The sequence below is a fragment of the Labeo rohita genome, chromosome 6 (assembly GCF_022985175.1).
Source record: "Labeo rohita strain BAU-BD-2019 chromosome 6, IGBB_LRoh.1.0, whole genome shotgun sequence".
In the NCBI taxonomy this organism is placed as follows: domain Eukaryota; kingdom Metazoa; phylum Chordata; class Actinopteri; order Cypriniformes; family Cyprinidae; genus Labeo; species Labeo rohita.
Window position 1 is genome coordinate 11,353,442 of NC_066874.1, and position 13,303 is coordinate 11,366,744.

The window sequence follows — 13,303 nt, forward strand, 5'->3', positions numbered from 1 at the left end:
TTTCAGGCAAGGTGAGGCGAGGCGCATCTCAAACGAGCCTATTCTCTCTCGCAAGCCTAATCGCGGATCTCTGTCCTCGTGATATAACCTCTACGTCTTATTTAAAGTTATAGAACATTAATTTTAACCTTCAATTTCACTCACTATACTACCAAAACATGGGATGTTTTGTCAAAAATAAAGTATGCTGTATTATTATTAGGATGTTATGACAGTTTTTGGTTCAATGTATATTCAAAATAATGAATCCTTAACTTTGAAATCTGCATGACCAACTTTTTGCCTTTTACAAAGAAAATTTTGATTCAAAATACAACAAATCTGATAAATTACACTTGAATTATTGTTAAAAAATGTAAAAATGTTTTAAAAAATTGTTATCGATTTACCTCTGAAAAATGTAATAAAATAGCAAATGGCCCATATAGCGGCACTGAGTTTCATTGCCTCAGAATCTTTTGACTGAAAAGAGCAGTGTTCTACAAACTCTGAGCTAAAAGCTAAAGCTAAAAGTACCATGGTAAGATATGCTATTTTTCGTACCTCCTCTCAGGGAACCAATAATGCAACGGTGTCTTCAGGCTATGCACACACAGCTGCTGCACTGGCAGATACACTGGCATCCCCAGACAAAGCACACACAGCTGCTGTAAGTAGACCTTGCTAAATCACCTATGTGATGTTGCATGATGGGAGCACTGCTTGGAAGCAGACCTAGTTGAACATGCGTGTATGCAACTTGGCACTGTGAGTTGGTCGCTGACCAGAAAAACTTTAAATAGAAGACAAAAATGACTGACATGGGGCAATTTATCAGGCCACTGTGTCACATTCCACTTCATCTGGTGAATGCTAAACAAACGTTAGGAAACTTCTGTGATGAGGGGCTGAACTAGAAAGTAGACATGTTTCAGGTCCACTGACATAATCCAGTCCCTGTGGTTAATCATGTGTGAGAGTCTGTTACAGGCTGTTATGCTTCTTGACAGTGCTTGATGCAGCAGTCTTAAAGCCCATTTCCACTGCAGGAACTTTCCCCAGGAACTAGGGACTTTGGGGCGGTACTTGGTATGCAGGATCTAAATAACGTTCCAGGTAAAAATTTGCCCCTCAGAAAGTCCCTGCTCGCGAGGTAGTACTTTTTCAAAGGTCAGGAACTTTGGGGGGTGGGACTTGGGCACTGAATACGCTGACTGGTTAAGTTCATTTATTGGCGTAATTTTCAAAATATTACTGTTATTTTGTCATGAAATGTAGTTTTAAGAGTATTTCAGGTGAGAATGTAGTTGCTTAACAATCATATCTGCGGTTTATTTATAATGACAGAGCATATTTGGAAATGTGCTTTGCCGATTTCATAGATGTGAGCTTCAGGCAATCACCAGGTGCTCAGTGCTCATCTATCCCACCGAGAGCACCTCACCTCAGCTAGTCCTTCTGACATTTGCGGCTGGCTCTGACATCTCTGTAGAGGTTAAACGAGATATAATTTGTTTTGAATCAACTATTAAAATAAAAATAAAGAGAGGCAATCCTGTTTGATACTATATTTCGTTTCACTGTAATATATACGTTTCCTGAATTTCTGTGGCTATTAATATGTTTAAATGAAAACGAAAAGAGGCAGTGGTGTTTGATATTATACAACCCCGATTCCAGAAAAGTTGGGGTGTTTTGTGAAATGCCATAAAATCAAGAATATGTCATCTGTTCAATCTCTTTAACTATTATTTAGTTGACTAAAGTACAAAGAAAAAATATCCAGTGTTTTCCAACTTTTAATTTTATTTAGCAAATATAACCAAATTTTGATTTTCATAGCTGCAACACACTCCAAAAAAGGTGGGAGAGAGGCAAAATAAAAGTGAAAAGGTTACAGAATATCCAAATTAAACAGTTTTGCAACAGTTTACAGTTAGCAGGTGAAATGGAAATAGGTGAGGATATCAAGTTTGGGTATAAAAGGTGCATTTCAGTCTTTGCAAGCAAAGTTGGATCATGTCTCATCACTTTGTGGCAAATTTCATGACAAAAGTGTCAAACAAATCAAAATCACCTTCATTAACAAATTGCGTCTTAATAGAAAATCACAGAGTTTAGGTCTTTCACCAGCTACCACACATAATATTGTGAAAAAAATTCAGGGAATCCAGAGAAATGTCAGTCTGTATTGGGCAAGGCAAGACACCTCAGGTGAATGTACATGACCTTTGAGCCCTCAGATGGCATTGCATAAGAAACTGTCATGCTGCGGTATTAAATATAGCCACATGGGCTCAGGAGTACTTCAGAAAACTGCTGTCACTTAACACATTCTGCAGCTGCATCAATAAGCAATTTCTGTTACTCTAGCAGAAAGCTATACATCAATTCTATGCAGTGATGCCATGGGGTTCTCTGGGCCAGAGCTCATCTCAGAAGACGATGGAAATGTGTGCTGTGGTCAGATGAATCCAGTTCTCAGTACCACGGACCAAAGAGCCAATGCAGACTTTCATCAGCGAGAGATGCAAACGCAAACAACTGTCATGGTATTGACATTTTTTTCTAAATGTGGAAGTCACACCTGACTTTTACCTGCAAGGATGCTTTGCATTTCCGGTCTCCAGTGTTTCTAGTCAAATTAGCATATATTCTGATATGATAATCTAATGTTAAACCTAGTAAAATGTTTTTAAAAAGCACATGGCTCCATGGCTCACTTCGCAATGTCGCAATGACCGTCATTTGTCAGTGCCTGACTCCTCAAAGTTTAATGAGTGTGTAGGTGTACATGGAGCTGCCAACGTTAGAAACAGATGGGCGCTATTTCAATGGGATCCTATGGAGACCAGAACAGAAGAATTCATAATGGCGGCGTGCATCGTTTACTCAGGAAAATGTCTATAGGGGTGCAGCAGAGCAAATGGCATTGGTGACTGGAATATGTATGAAGGCACCATTGAATGAAGGCATGTATTGGGATTGTACAGACACATATACTACCATCAAGATGAAATCTCTTATTGGAAGTCCATGGTTATTAGATCAAGACAATGCCAGGTCTCATTCTGCATGTGCTACAGCAGCGTGGTTTCGTAGACACAGACAGAATGTGCTAGATTGACCTGCCTGCAGTCCAGATCTGTCTCCTATTGAAAATGTATGACCAGCCATGAAAACGAGAATCAGAAGACGACGATCACAGACTGCTGAGCATCTTAAGCTTTTATCAAGCCAGATGGGACAACAACTTTGCTTGCAAAACTTTAAGTATTAGTATCCTCAATTCCCAACGAATAAACGTTGTAATTAAAAGGAAAGTTGATGTGGCACAGTGTTAAACATGCCTATGCCCCAACTTTTTTGGAGTGTGTTGCAGCCATGCAAACAAAATTTGGTTATATTTACAAAATAAAATTAAAAGTTGGCCGCTGAAAACATTGGAATTTTTTTCTTTGTACTTTAGTCAATTAAACACCGGTTAAAGAGAATGAACAGATAACATGTTCTTGATTTTATGGCATTTCACGAAATGTCCTAACTTTTCTGGAACTGGGGATATATTTCGTCTTATTGTAAACACAGTGAGGAAAATTGCAGTAGCCAAGCTGTGCTGACTAACATTATCAAGTACACTGCTGTTTCATTTGCAGAATTACCGGACTTGCATCATACAGTCCCAGGGAGTTCACACTTCCGAGTCGAACTTGCGAAGTCTGAACTACCAAATGAGTCTGAAATTTGCGTACTTGGTACTGAGAAACAACCCTGGACTGGGAGGAGCAGTCATACGCAGTCCTATGTCACCAGACTAATGCCTAATCTGCCCCTAACTTTAGGCCGCGATGGAAATGCAGACAGCAACAGGTCTGCGGAAAAACAAGTTTCTGGGAAAAAAGTTCCTGGAACAAATTGTTCCTGGTAATTTTGGGGGAAAAGCGGCTTTAGATTTAGTAACTCATGGCTAAGTAAATGTTTTAACATGTAAAATATTTCAGTGAACTGTGACAGCACATATACTTGGCTGATGACTGGGAAGAACCAGCAAAGTAGAAGGACAGCCAAGGTCTTCTAAGTCTCAGACCATCCACCTTTACCTCAGGACTCTGAGCTCCTTGGCCTTACAAATCTACGAACCCTCTACTGCAGCTCTTCGATTCCTTGGCTCCATCATAATGCTTCATCCTCCTGACTTTGCTGTTGTGCCTCGTCTTTCTAGTCTCACCATAGTTGGTTGATCTCTGGCCCTTCATGTCTTTGGGTCCACTAGGGTTCCCTCTGTCTTTTGCTCTTTTGCATAGTCCTCTGTTACTTTAGTGTTACTCTGGTCCTCCATTTCATTAGCTTGGTCACCACCACTGTCAAGTTTAGTTAATCCTTTGTTTATATTGCCGTCTATTTTAGTTTATTATTGGCCGTTCTTATCTTAACACATTCTTTGTCTTTTTAGTAGCTGTTACATTTTGCTTTATCATGGACTTTGTCTTTTTTTTTTTTGATCTCCTACTCTCATTTACTGTCTTTACTTCTTAATGAAAAAAATGGAACCATGGTTTAGAAACTCTCTTCTTCACTACCATGACATTACAGATTACCCTGCTAGAAAAACAGCTAAAATCAGCCTAAGCTGGTTGGCTAGTTTTAGCTGGTGGTCCAGCCTGGTCATATTTGGTGAGCAGGTTGGTTTTAGAGGGGTTTTGGCCACTTCTTTACCTGATGAGGCTGGTCTTAGCTGGTCAGGCTGGGAGACAGGCTGGCCAACCAGCTAAAACCAGCTTGGCCAGGCTGGAAGACCAGCTAAAACCAGCTACTTCTATCTTAAACCAGCCAAGATCAGATACAATAATATTAATTATTATTTTTTATAAATAATCAGTAATTGTATTCATTAATATTAGTGATAATATGCTACACTGTAAAAAAAAAAAAAAAAAAAAAAAAAAAAAAAGAAGAAGTAATATTTACTGTAAAAAAAAAAAAAACAACAGCAGCTGTGGTTGCCAGAATTTATATATATCTTTGTTCTGTTTTCCTGCCACTCTTTAGTTGTCAAGGTAATTCATTTAGTCGGCTCAGGTGTTTACTTCGTCATGCCCCGTGAAGATCCCTGCTGTACCCTGCAAAGCTACATCAACTTTGCAATGTGGACGAACAGATCTGCGTTCACAGTGCGTGATGCGGAGGGTGACAGCAGCCTCATCCAGCCACACAGACGTTGTGCAGACAGACCCAGAGCACAACCCACCAACTCCCACTACCATGGAGACGACAATGCCAGAGCCCCCTACAGACGGAGAGTTTCCTCCCGCCGCTACCACGGAGCCTGTGATGACAGCGCCCACTAATGCCATGGAGCTGAAGTTCCCATGTGAGTCTGACCAGGCGGTCAGGTTAGGGTCCCGCCCAACCTTCCTCTCCCACCTCCACTATTTAATACTGCCAGTCCTCCAGCCCTGCCTCCGCTGTCCTCTTGCAGCCCTGTGTCTTCCCCTGGGTTGTCCTGTGGTGCGGTGAAGCCTCAGGACTTGCACTCGCCAGCTGCACAAAATCAGGTGGATCCATTGGCTCCATCTTCGACCTCAGATCCCCTTGCTCCACCTTGGCCCATTGATCTGTCAGCTCTGCCTTGGCTTCTCCCACCCTCGGTGTCACCAGAGATTCTTAACCTTATGGCTCCACTGGGTTCCCTAGTCCCTCTGGCTCCCCCTTGGTCAGTCGTCATCTGTGACGCAACAGATTTGCAAGCCTCTCGATCCCCAACCCTTTCGGCTGCAGCGGGATCCTCCTCTCATACCGCCATCGCCACCATGGATGCTCAGACCATCTGTGCCTCCGTGGAGTCTCTGCCTGTCTGCCTGCCTGTACTCACCAGCTCCCTGCCTGCTCCTTTCCAGCCCTTCTCCAACTCCTCAGCTCCCTGCCTGCTCCTTTCCAGCCCTTCTCCAACTCCTCAACCTCCTCCAAAGCCTCCACCCTCCCACCCTCCCTCCTTCTCTCCCTCCCTCCCTCCTCCCTCCCTCCCTCCCTCCCTCCCTCCCTCCCTCCCTCCCTCCCTCCCTCCCTCCCTCCCTCCCTCCCTCCCTCCCTCCCTCCCTCCCTCCCTCCCTCCCTCCCTCCCTCTCTCCCTCCCTCTCTCCCTCCCTCTTCTCCTGTTTTTCGTTACAATTCAAGGTTGCGCCTTCCGGGAGGGGGCGTTCTGTCACAGTCTTTCAGTTATTTTCATCATGGACTATTTTGTTTTCATGGTCTTCTGATTTGGTTATCTGTAGTCACATGTTCTCCTTTGTTCTGTTTTCCCACCACTCTTTAGTTGTCATGGTAATTCATTTAATCGGCTCAGGTGATTATCATTTCATTCGTTTAGCTTGAACCTAAGTTCCTGTCTGCATACTCTTGAGTTGTCTGGTATTGTTTGTGGATTCCTACACTGTTATGCTGTTTTGAGTAATAGTATTAGTATTTGAGTTTGTTAATAAACCCGTTTGGATCTTTATTCATCATCTTTGTCTTCATCTTTGGACTACATGGACTACTGACATTTGAGGTTTAAACATAAATTTACATTTAAATACTGTAAATTCATTAACTGATATAATGTGAATATATTAACCTGTTAAAATACTGAAACTTCTTTTGTGTTTTTAAAATATTAACATTCACACAAAGACTAAACACCATCATGGTAACACACATGAAACTGAAATAATGTAACAACATTAGATGTAACACACAACCCAAATGTACAAAACTGATAAGAAAACACTAAGAAGAAACAGTTATTCAACCGAAAAAAATGTGTGTGTGTGTGTGTGTATTTATTTATTTATTTATTTGACATGTAACGCAGGGAATTCTGCTAATGTCAAATTATACGTTCTTTTTCCCACTTCCAAAAACGGTATACTGTCGTAAAATTACATGTAATGTTCAATACAGTTTTTTTAGTATATAGTAGGGGAACAAATACTTTGTACTTAAATACTATTATTATTATAACTTAATCTGATAATTAACTACTCTAATAATTAGACATCTACATGTGTGAAACCAAGTGTTCACAATACTAATTTTCTACACATGAATATAGAAGGAATTGACGTTAATTTTTTAAACAAATCCCTTTGTTTTAGTTATTTCCTGAAAAAAATTCTTTAATTCTTTAATTCTTGTTTAATTTTTTTTATTTAAAACAAGTCAGAGTAATTAGCTACCACTTTCATGTGATTGCTATTGTTACAGTTGCAGTATTCAATTATTCGTTTTGTTGTTAGCGTTTCGCTTAATCTGAACCTGCGCCGAATATAGCTACATTTATGCACAGCATCACTCCGGGATCCGCCCAAGAAACACCAGTACCTTTAAATGAAGTGCAGTACGCCTCTCTTCACCGCGGTTAACATGAGCAGAGCTTCATACTGACAGCAGCTCTCGAGGGTGAACACTTGATTAAGCTGCAGAACCTCTAATAGAACCGGCGCATATTGATTTCCTTTTTAATATTGGGGTGAAGGTGTTGATTACACGTATTTTTGAGGTCTGTGCTCTTCCCTCGTATTCCGCTATCCCATTTTATCTCAGGGCATTGCCTTTTAATTTATGTTTCTCAGGTGTTATATGCACCATTGGATTCTTCTACCAAGTGGTGAGAGGATTGGTAATTGATATTTTTAAACACCGATACACTTTCTTGCTTTAACCGGACGCTACACCTTCGTTTTCGGATATCTCAAACGAAAGAAAGCGTCGGTTCTACTAATTCAAGGCTGGTGGAATAGGTTCTCTACAGTACAATGCTGCTAAGTTTGTATACTCTGATGACATTTGTATGGGGACTACCCGGCTTTTCTGCCTCGTACGTGCCTTGTGAGCCGTGCGATCAGAAGGCGATGTCCATGTGTCCTCCGGTGCGGATGGGGTGTCAAGTGGTGAAGGAGCCCGGCTGCGGATGCTGCTTGACCTGCGCACTGACCGAGGGGCAGGCATGTGGAGTCTACACGGGCACTTGTGGACAGGGACTGCGCTGCTTGCCTCGAAACGGGGAGGAAAAGCCGCTGCACGCACTGCTTTACGGCAAAGGAGTTTGCATGAACGAAAAACTATACAAACCACTGCTTAGAGGTGAGTTTTATTGCCATGCAGTATATTATTTCTATGCAATAAATGATTGAATATAGAGGGAACTATTTTTTATCTATCTATCTATCTATCTATCTATCTATCTATTCTGAATTTTCTAGGTCAGGACATCCATAGCAGAACATTTTGTAGGATTTGTTTTATATCATCTGGATGAGTTTTTACATTTGTTGAATACAGAATCGGTATTCAAATCAAATTCCTTCTCAGCAATCCCCCACCCACACACCCACAGATCTATCTCTCTGTCATTCTCTTCATCACACTCTTTCACAGGCTTTAGCCTCCCCTGCCTTTCTTTTCAGCTCCATAAAAATCAGCGATTAACTCAGCTGTCAGCACTCTTAAAACTGTGATTATGCGATCTCATCACATTTACTGAAAACAGCTGCTGCAGCTATTTCACTCTGAATCTTCATCTGGCAAGTTGTTATAAATTTAACCCAGAATGGAAGGCTTGACAATGGTTTTGACAGAGAACAAGTTGGAAGAATGAGGCAGCATTCTGAATAGAATAAAATAAAATAAAAACTAATATTTGCACAAACGAATCAAGACTTCTCAGATGAGGCTCTATGCTGCCTTAAAATTCTGTGTAAAGATGCAAAGCTACATAGTAGTATAGTCATGTCCCACCTAGTATCAAAAAGAGTGATGATATTGCTTTGGATTCAGTAAATAAATGCAGAATCAGATTTATTTAATTCATTTTTTATATTCATAGATTCCTAAGTTTGGTTTTTAAAAAAAGATATTGTGGATAGAAATCAAGAACGTGTTCATGCAACTTATTTCTATGCAGAGTGATGAGATACATCTATTTCATTGAATACTGTTTTGGTTGTGAAAACTGTGCCTGCATATGTATATTGTATATGCATATCTATAACAGCAGTCATAGTTGTGTCCCATCACTACACACAGTACAAGAACAATGCAAGTTCTGAGGGCACAAACTGATAAAACATTCATTTTCTAAAAAGTTACAAATGAATAAGATGCGGTTGTAATTTAACTAAATTGACATGAAAAGTAATAAAATATTTTAACCTACTATATTAATAAGTTATATAGTGGCCACGATAACTTTTTTCCCTGCATGTGATGTGCGGGGGTCCATATTAAATATTTTCTGTAAATGGACACATTTTGTGCCACCTTTGTACTATAGCAATGAGATTTTAGCGATAAAAGGCATGTTAACAACATGTAACAGAAGACATTTAGAAGACAAAGCAGAGAGAAAGAATGAGAACACCTCCTCTCCCAGGGCTGCACAGATCTCATATTAGCATGCATTCCCAGAACAATACCCCCAGATTAGGAGACTTGGATGTGCACTTGTAACATTGGCTAAAATAAAATGTAATATCCCTCAAATAACAGACCCGGTTAACTAATGCTTGGCAAATGATAAAACAACAACAGATTAAGAAAGAAGTGGAAACACAGTGTTGATTTATTCAATGATTTCCAAGCTTTGGTATTTTTTTTTTTCTCTGATTTGTCAGTGATGTCATCACAAATGGCTTGAGAGATTTGCTCATCTGTTTTGACCCTGGCTGCTTAGCTTTTCCACAGAAGACACAGAAGGGGCAAGGAAGGGGTCAAGCCCTTGAATCTGATTACTCACTGTACAGCTGGGCAATGCAATGATGTGTGAGCAAGAGGAAGAGGGTATAGACTAAGCAAATTGAAGTTGGCATCTGGGATCTCTTCTTTTAATTAAAAGAATAGAGGCTATGGTTGAGTTCAAACTGACTGCTTATTGTCGTGCTTGATTTGAATCCATGACAACTGAAAATTCCTTTATGTGTATTCGGAAATACCTGGCTTTCGCATTTCAGAATTTGAATAACTTTCTATAGTTTCTATGGTATGTTTATGGTTATATTGTGAAGAAGGCATGCTTAATTAAATATGCTTGACAGTTATTTTTTTCCCTGGCAGACTCTGAGGCTTGATTTATTTAGTTATTCACTAATAAGGTTTTCCTTATGAGATGACACCTTGAGAATGCCAACAGCTTTAAAAAAAAACAAAAAAACAACCACACACACAGAAATCTGTTGATCTTTTGTATCTTCTCAAGAGTACTGGCTCGCTCTCAGATGCTGAACAATAGTCTTGCTAAGTCTTTTTTACAAGCAATATACCAGTAAACTGAGCAGCAGCATACTGTAAGACCAGTGCAGGAAGATAGATATCTTTGTTGTGAATAGATGATGACAAAGTGACTGTAATCAACTTGAAGCATACCATACCAGTTGTGTCCTTAGATTAATGGTCTTGGTTGTTTTGTGATTGACATACAGACGTCTTGACAGTGCAAAGAACCCTGGTGTATTTGTTGCATGGATCTCAGTTATGCCATTTCATCCGACTATTGTCCTCTTCTTAGATCGTGAGTCACATGAAGATGCCCTCGTTACAGAGGTAACAGAGGATCTGCTTCCCCAGGCCAAAGTTCCATTATTCCAACGAGACCACATTACCAGCAAGAAGGCTCAGGCCATGCGAAAGGATCAGAAGAGACAGGAGGCTAAACTCAGGATGAGGGGCAATTTTGAATACCCACTCTTTGGAAAGGACAAACATCAGTCTGACATTGTAAGTTTGTCCATCGAAGTTCATCTGATGTTAGCGACGCTAACGCTAATGTTTTCTGTTATTTTAAAGTTTATATTAATGCTTAACACCATTTTCCAGACTGTTCTGTTAATGGTGTGTGTGCTAACTGCAGGGTCCATGCCGAAGAAAGCTGGATGGAGTTATCCAGAGGATGAAGGACACCTCCAGAGTCGTGGCTCTTTCATTGTACCTGCCTAACTGTGATAAGAAAGGCTTCTTCAAGCGCAAACAGGTTAGTTCTGCATTTCAGCATGTTTATAGATGTCAGCTACTGGCAAGCTTAGTTGTTGGAAAGTTTTCTTTCCTATAAACACATGGCTCTTGGCTGAGGGCATGGTCAAGTTACACTGCTTACTCTGTACTGTCCATTTTTGGTTTTATGTTGCAGTGTAAACCCTCCAGGGGGCGCAAACGAGGCATCTGCTGGTGTGTAAACAAGCATGGAGTTCAGATGCCGGGCACTGACTTTAATGGAGGCAACATCCAATGCAAAGATCTTGAAAGCAACAGCAACAACAATGAATGAGACAACCCAAATTTGGTTGCGTAACAATGACATTGTACACTCACTTTCATCTACCATATTATGTGATTTGCCAATCATTTCTAATTTTAATCTTAAGAAGTCTGACCTTTATTTGTGGAAAATCCATATTATATAAAAAAGCAGCTAGGCAGAGGATATGCTCAATACACACAACAGTTACTGAATCCTGCAATTGTCCTGTTTGATCTTCAAGTGTCATTAAGGTAGATGGGATGTATCAAGTATCATTTGGGAAATGTACTAGAGTCACGGACTAGTTTCCACTATATTTTATATCATAGACATCTTATATATTATATCATAGAAGGTTTTATGAGCTTAAAGGAACAGTTCACAGAAAAATTCTGCCATTGTTTACCACCCTCATGTCGTTTTATACCTATATGACACTCCTGTGGCACACAAAATAAGATTTTCAACAGTTGGGTCCAAAACATTAGACCTTTTGTGTATTATTTTGTCTTCTACAGAAAAAAATGTATACAAGTTTGGAATGACAAGGTGAGTGAATGATGGCAGAATTTTCATTTTGGGTGAAATATCTTTATATATTAATATGACTCTGTTTTTTAATTAACTTTTTGTCCATGGCACAGCACTAATTCACTGAATAGTACGTGTATAGTCTTGACACACAGTTGTTTTGTACAGCCCTTTCCAAAGGTTTCAGCACATTAGTTTAATGCCTTGGCAAAGCCTGAATGATATAGGGAAATTTATATTCTAATAACCACTGTTTTATGTACTGTATAAACAAACAAAATATTCTTATCAAAGAAAACAAAGCACAACCTCTCAATAAGCTTAAACATGCAGTTTATATAAATCACTACGAAATAAGAAAGTTGAATGCACAAAGGTAACAAAACAACCTTTTTTCTATTTTTTTTTTTTTTTTTTTCAATTTTTTTTTTTTTTTTTTTTTTTTTTTTTTTCAAAACAGATCAGGGTCCTTGGGTTCTTATGGAAATCTCTGTGCCTTTTTCTACTCAAATATTTGAATACTGATTTACATCAAAGGCATCAAAGGGGCCACAGAGGGGAAAACACAAACACTCAAAATGCTGACCTTTAGTTTGCAGGAGTGTAGATTCAAAAAAGCAAATTCAATGTTCTTAAAAAGTAGGCAAATTGAGTTTATTTGCATTATGAAAATGCCATAGTAGTACAGTACCAAAGGTATTATTAGGTGTTGGCCCACAGACTTGAATTTGGTGAAACCACTTTTCCCCCTAATGGTATCAAAAATATGCTTTTTATGCTTATGAGATTATTTGCATTGCATGTGTGACGTACGTGTCAGAGCAGAGGCTGACGAGTTCAGAATTTTTCCCTGTTTGTTGAATTGTAGTAAGTACTCTGTCATCATCACCTGTAAACCAGATCGACTCAGTTTTATTTTAGCCATAATCCTCAAAGTTTTTAGGCATGTTAATGATTCTGTGAGATTTTAGAAGGAAAATGTTCCTCTTGTTACTCTTGAGTAACATGGAAAGGATTCTGAATGATAGTAGGCTCACTGAGACAAAAATACAAAGCAGAACAGTGTGACTAGTTTCGCAAGATCTAATAATGGAGTGACTTTGATGTATGTTAAAAATAAAAACTAGTCAGTTTCTTCCCCATAACTTTTTCAGTTTAAGATTCTTATTCTTCTTCATTTAATAGCTTTAAATAGCATATTTAAGCTGAGCCCAAATCAAGTAATATGGATGATCAAATTCTTTGTGTCACATCTAAATACCTGAGTGCAATATTTATTTGCCATGTAATTTATATACTCTTATTTTTGTCTCTTTTGTAAGGACAAAACATTTATTTAATAAATATATAAATATAAAGATATTCGGATATAATAATAGAAACTGTTTTTATTTTGTCTGTCTACTGTGCTTCATCAGATACAGTTTGAGAAGACTATACTTAGGGGGGTGATTTCAAATATTTAACTGATGCATCACTAATTACATGTTATATATATATATATATATTCTTTTTTAGATTTTA

At 39.1% G+C, this 13,303-nt stretch overlaps 1 protein-coding gene across 1 annotated transcript; it reads left to right on the forward strand.

Annotated features, from left to right (window-relative positions):
- Positions 1-7,325: 7,325 nt before the first annotated feature.
- igfbp5a (insulin-like growth factor binding protein 5a) lies at positions 7,326-12,994 on the forward strand. Its single transcript, XM_051112860.1, has 4 exons — positions 7,326-8,100; positions 10,520-10,728; positions 10,862-10,981; positions 11,138-12,994. Exons 1-4 carry the CDS (start codon positions 7,773-7,775, stop codon positions 11,273-11,275), a joined length of 795 nt encoding a protein of 264 aa, XP_050968817.1. The 5' UTR covers positions 7,326-7,772; the 3' UTR covers positions 11,276-12,994.
- The last annotated feature ends 309 nt before the right edge of the window (positions 12,995-13,303 follow it).

Bases quoted from the DNA above. Each gene is read 5' to 3' on its own strand.
- igfbp5a (XM_051112860.1), top strand. From the start codon at position 7,773: ATGCTGCTAAGTTTGTATACTCTGATGACATTTGTATGGGGACTACCC. The intron at 8,101-10,519 runs GTGAGTTTTATT...TCCTCTTCTTAG, and splicing joins ATACAAACCACTGCTTAGAG to ATCGTGAGTCACATGAAGAT. The intron at 10,982-11,137 runs GTTAGTTCTGCA...TTTATGTTGCAG, and splicing joins GCTTCTTCAAGCGCAAACAG to TGTAAACCCTCCAGGGGGCG.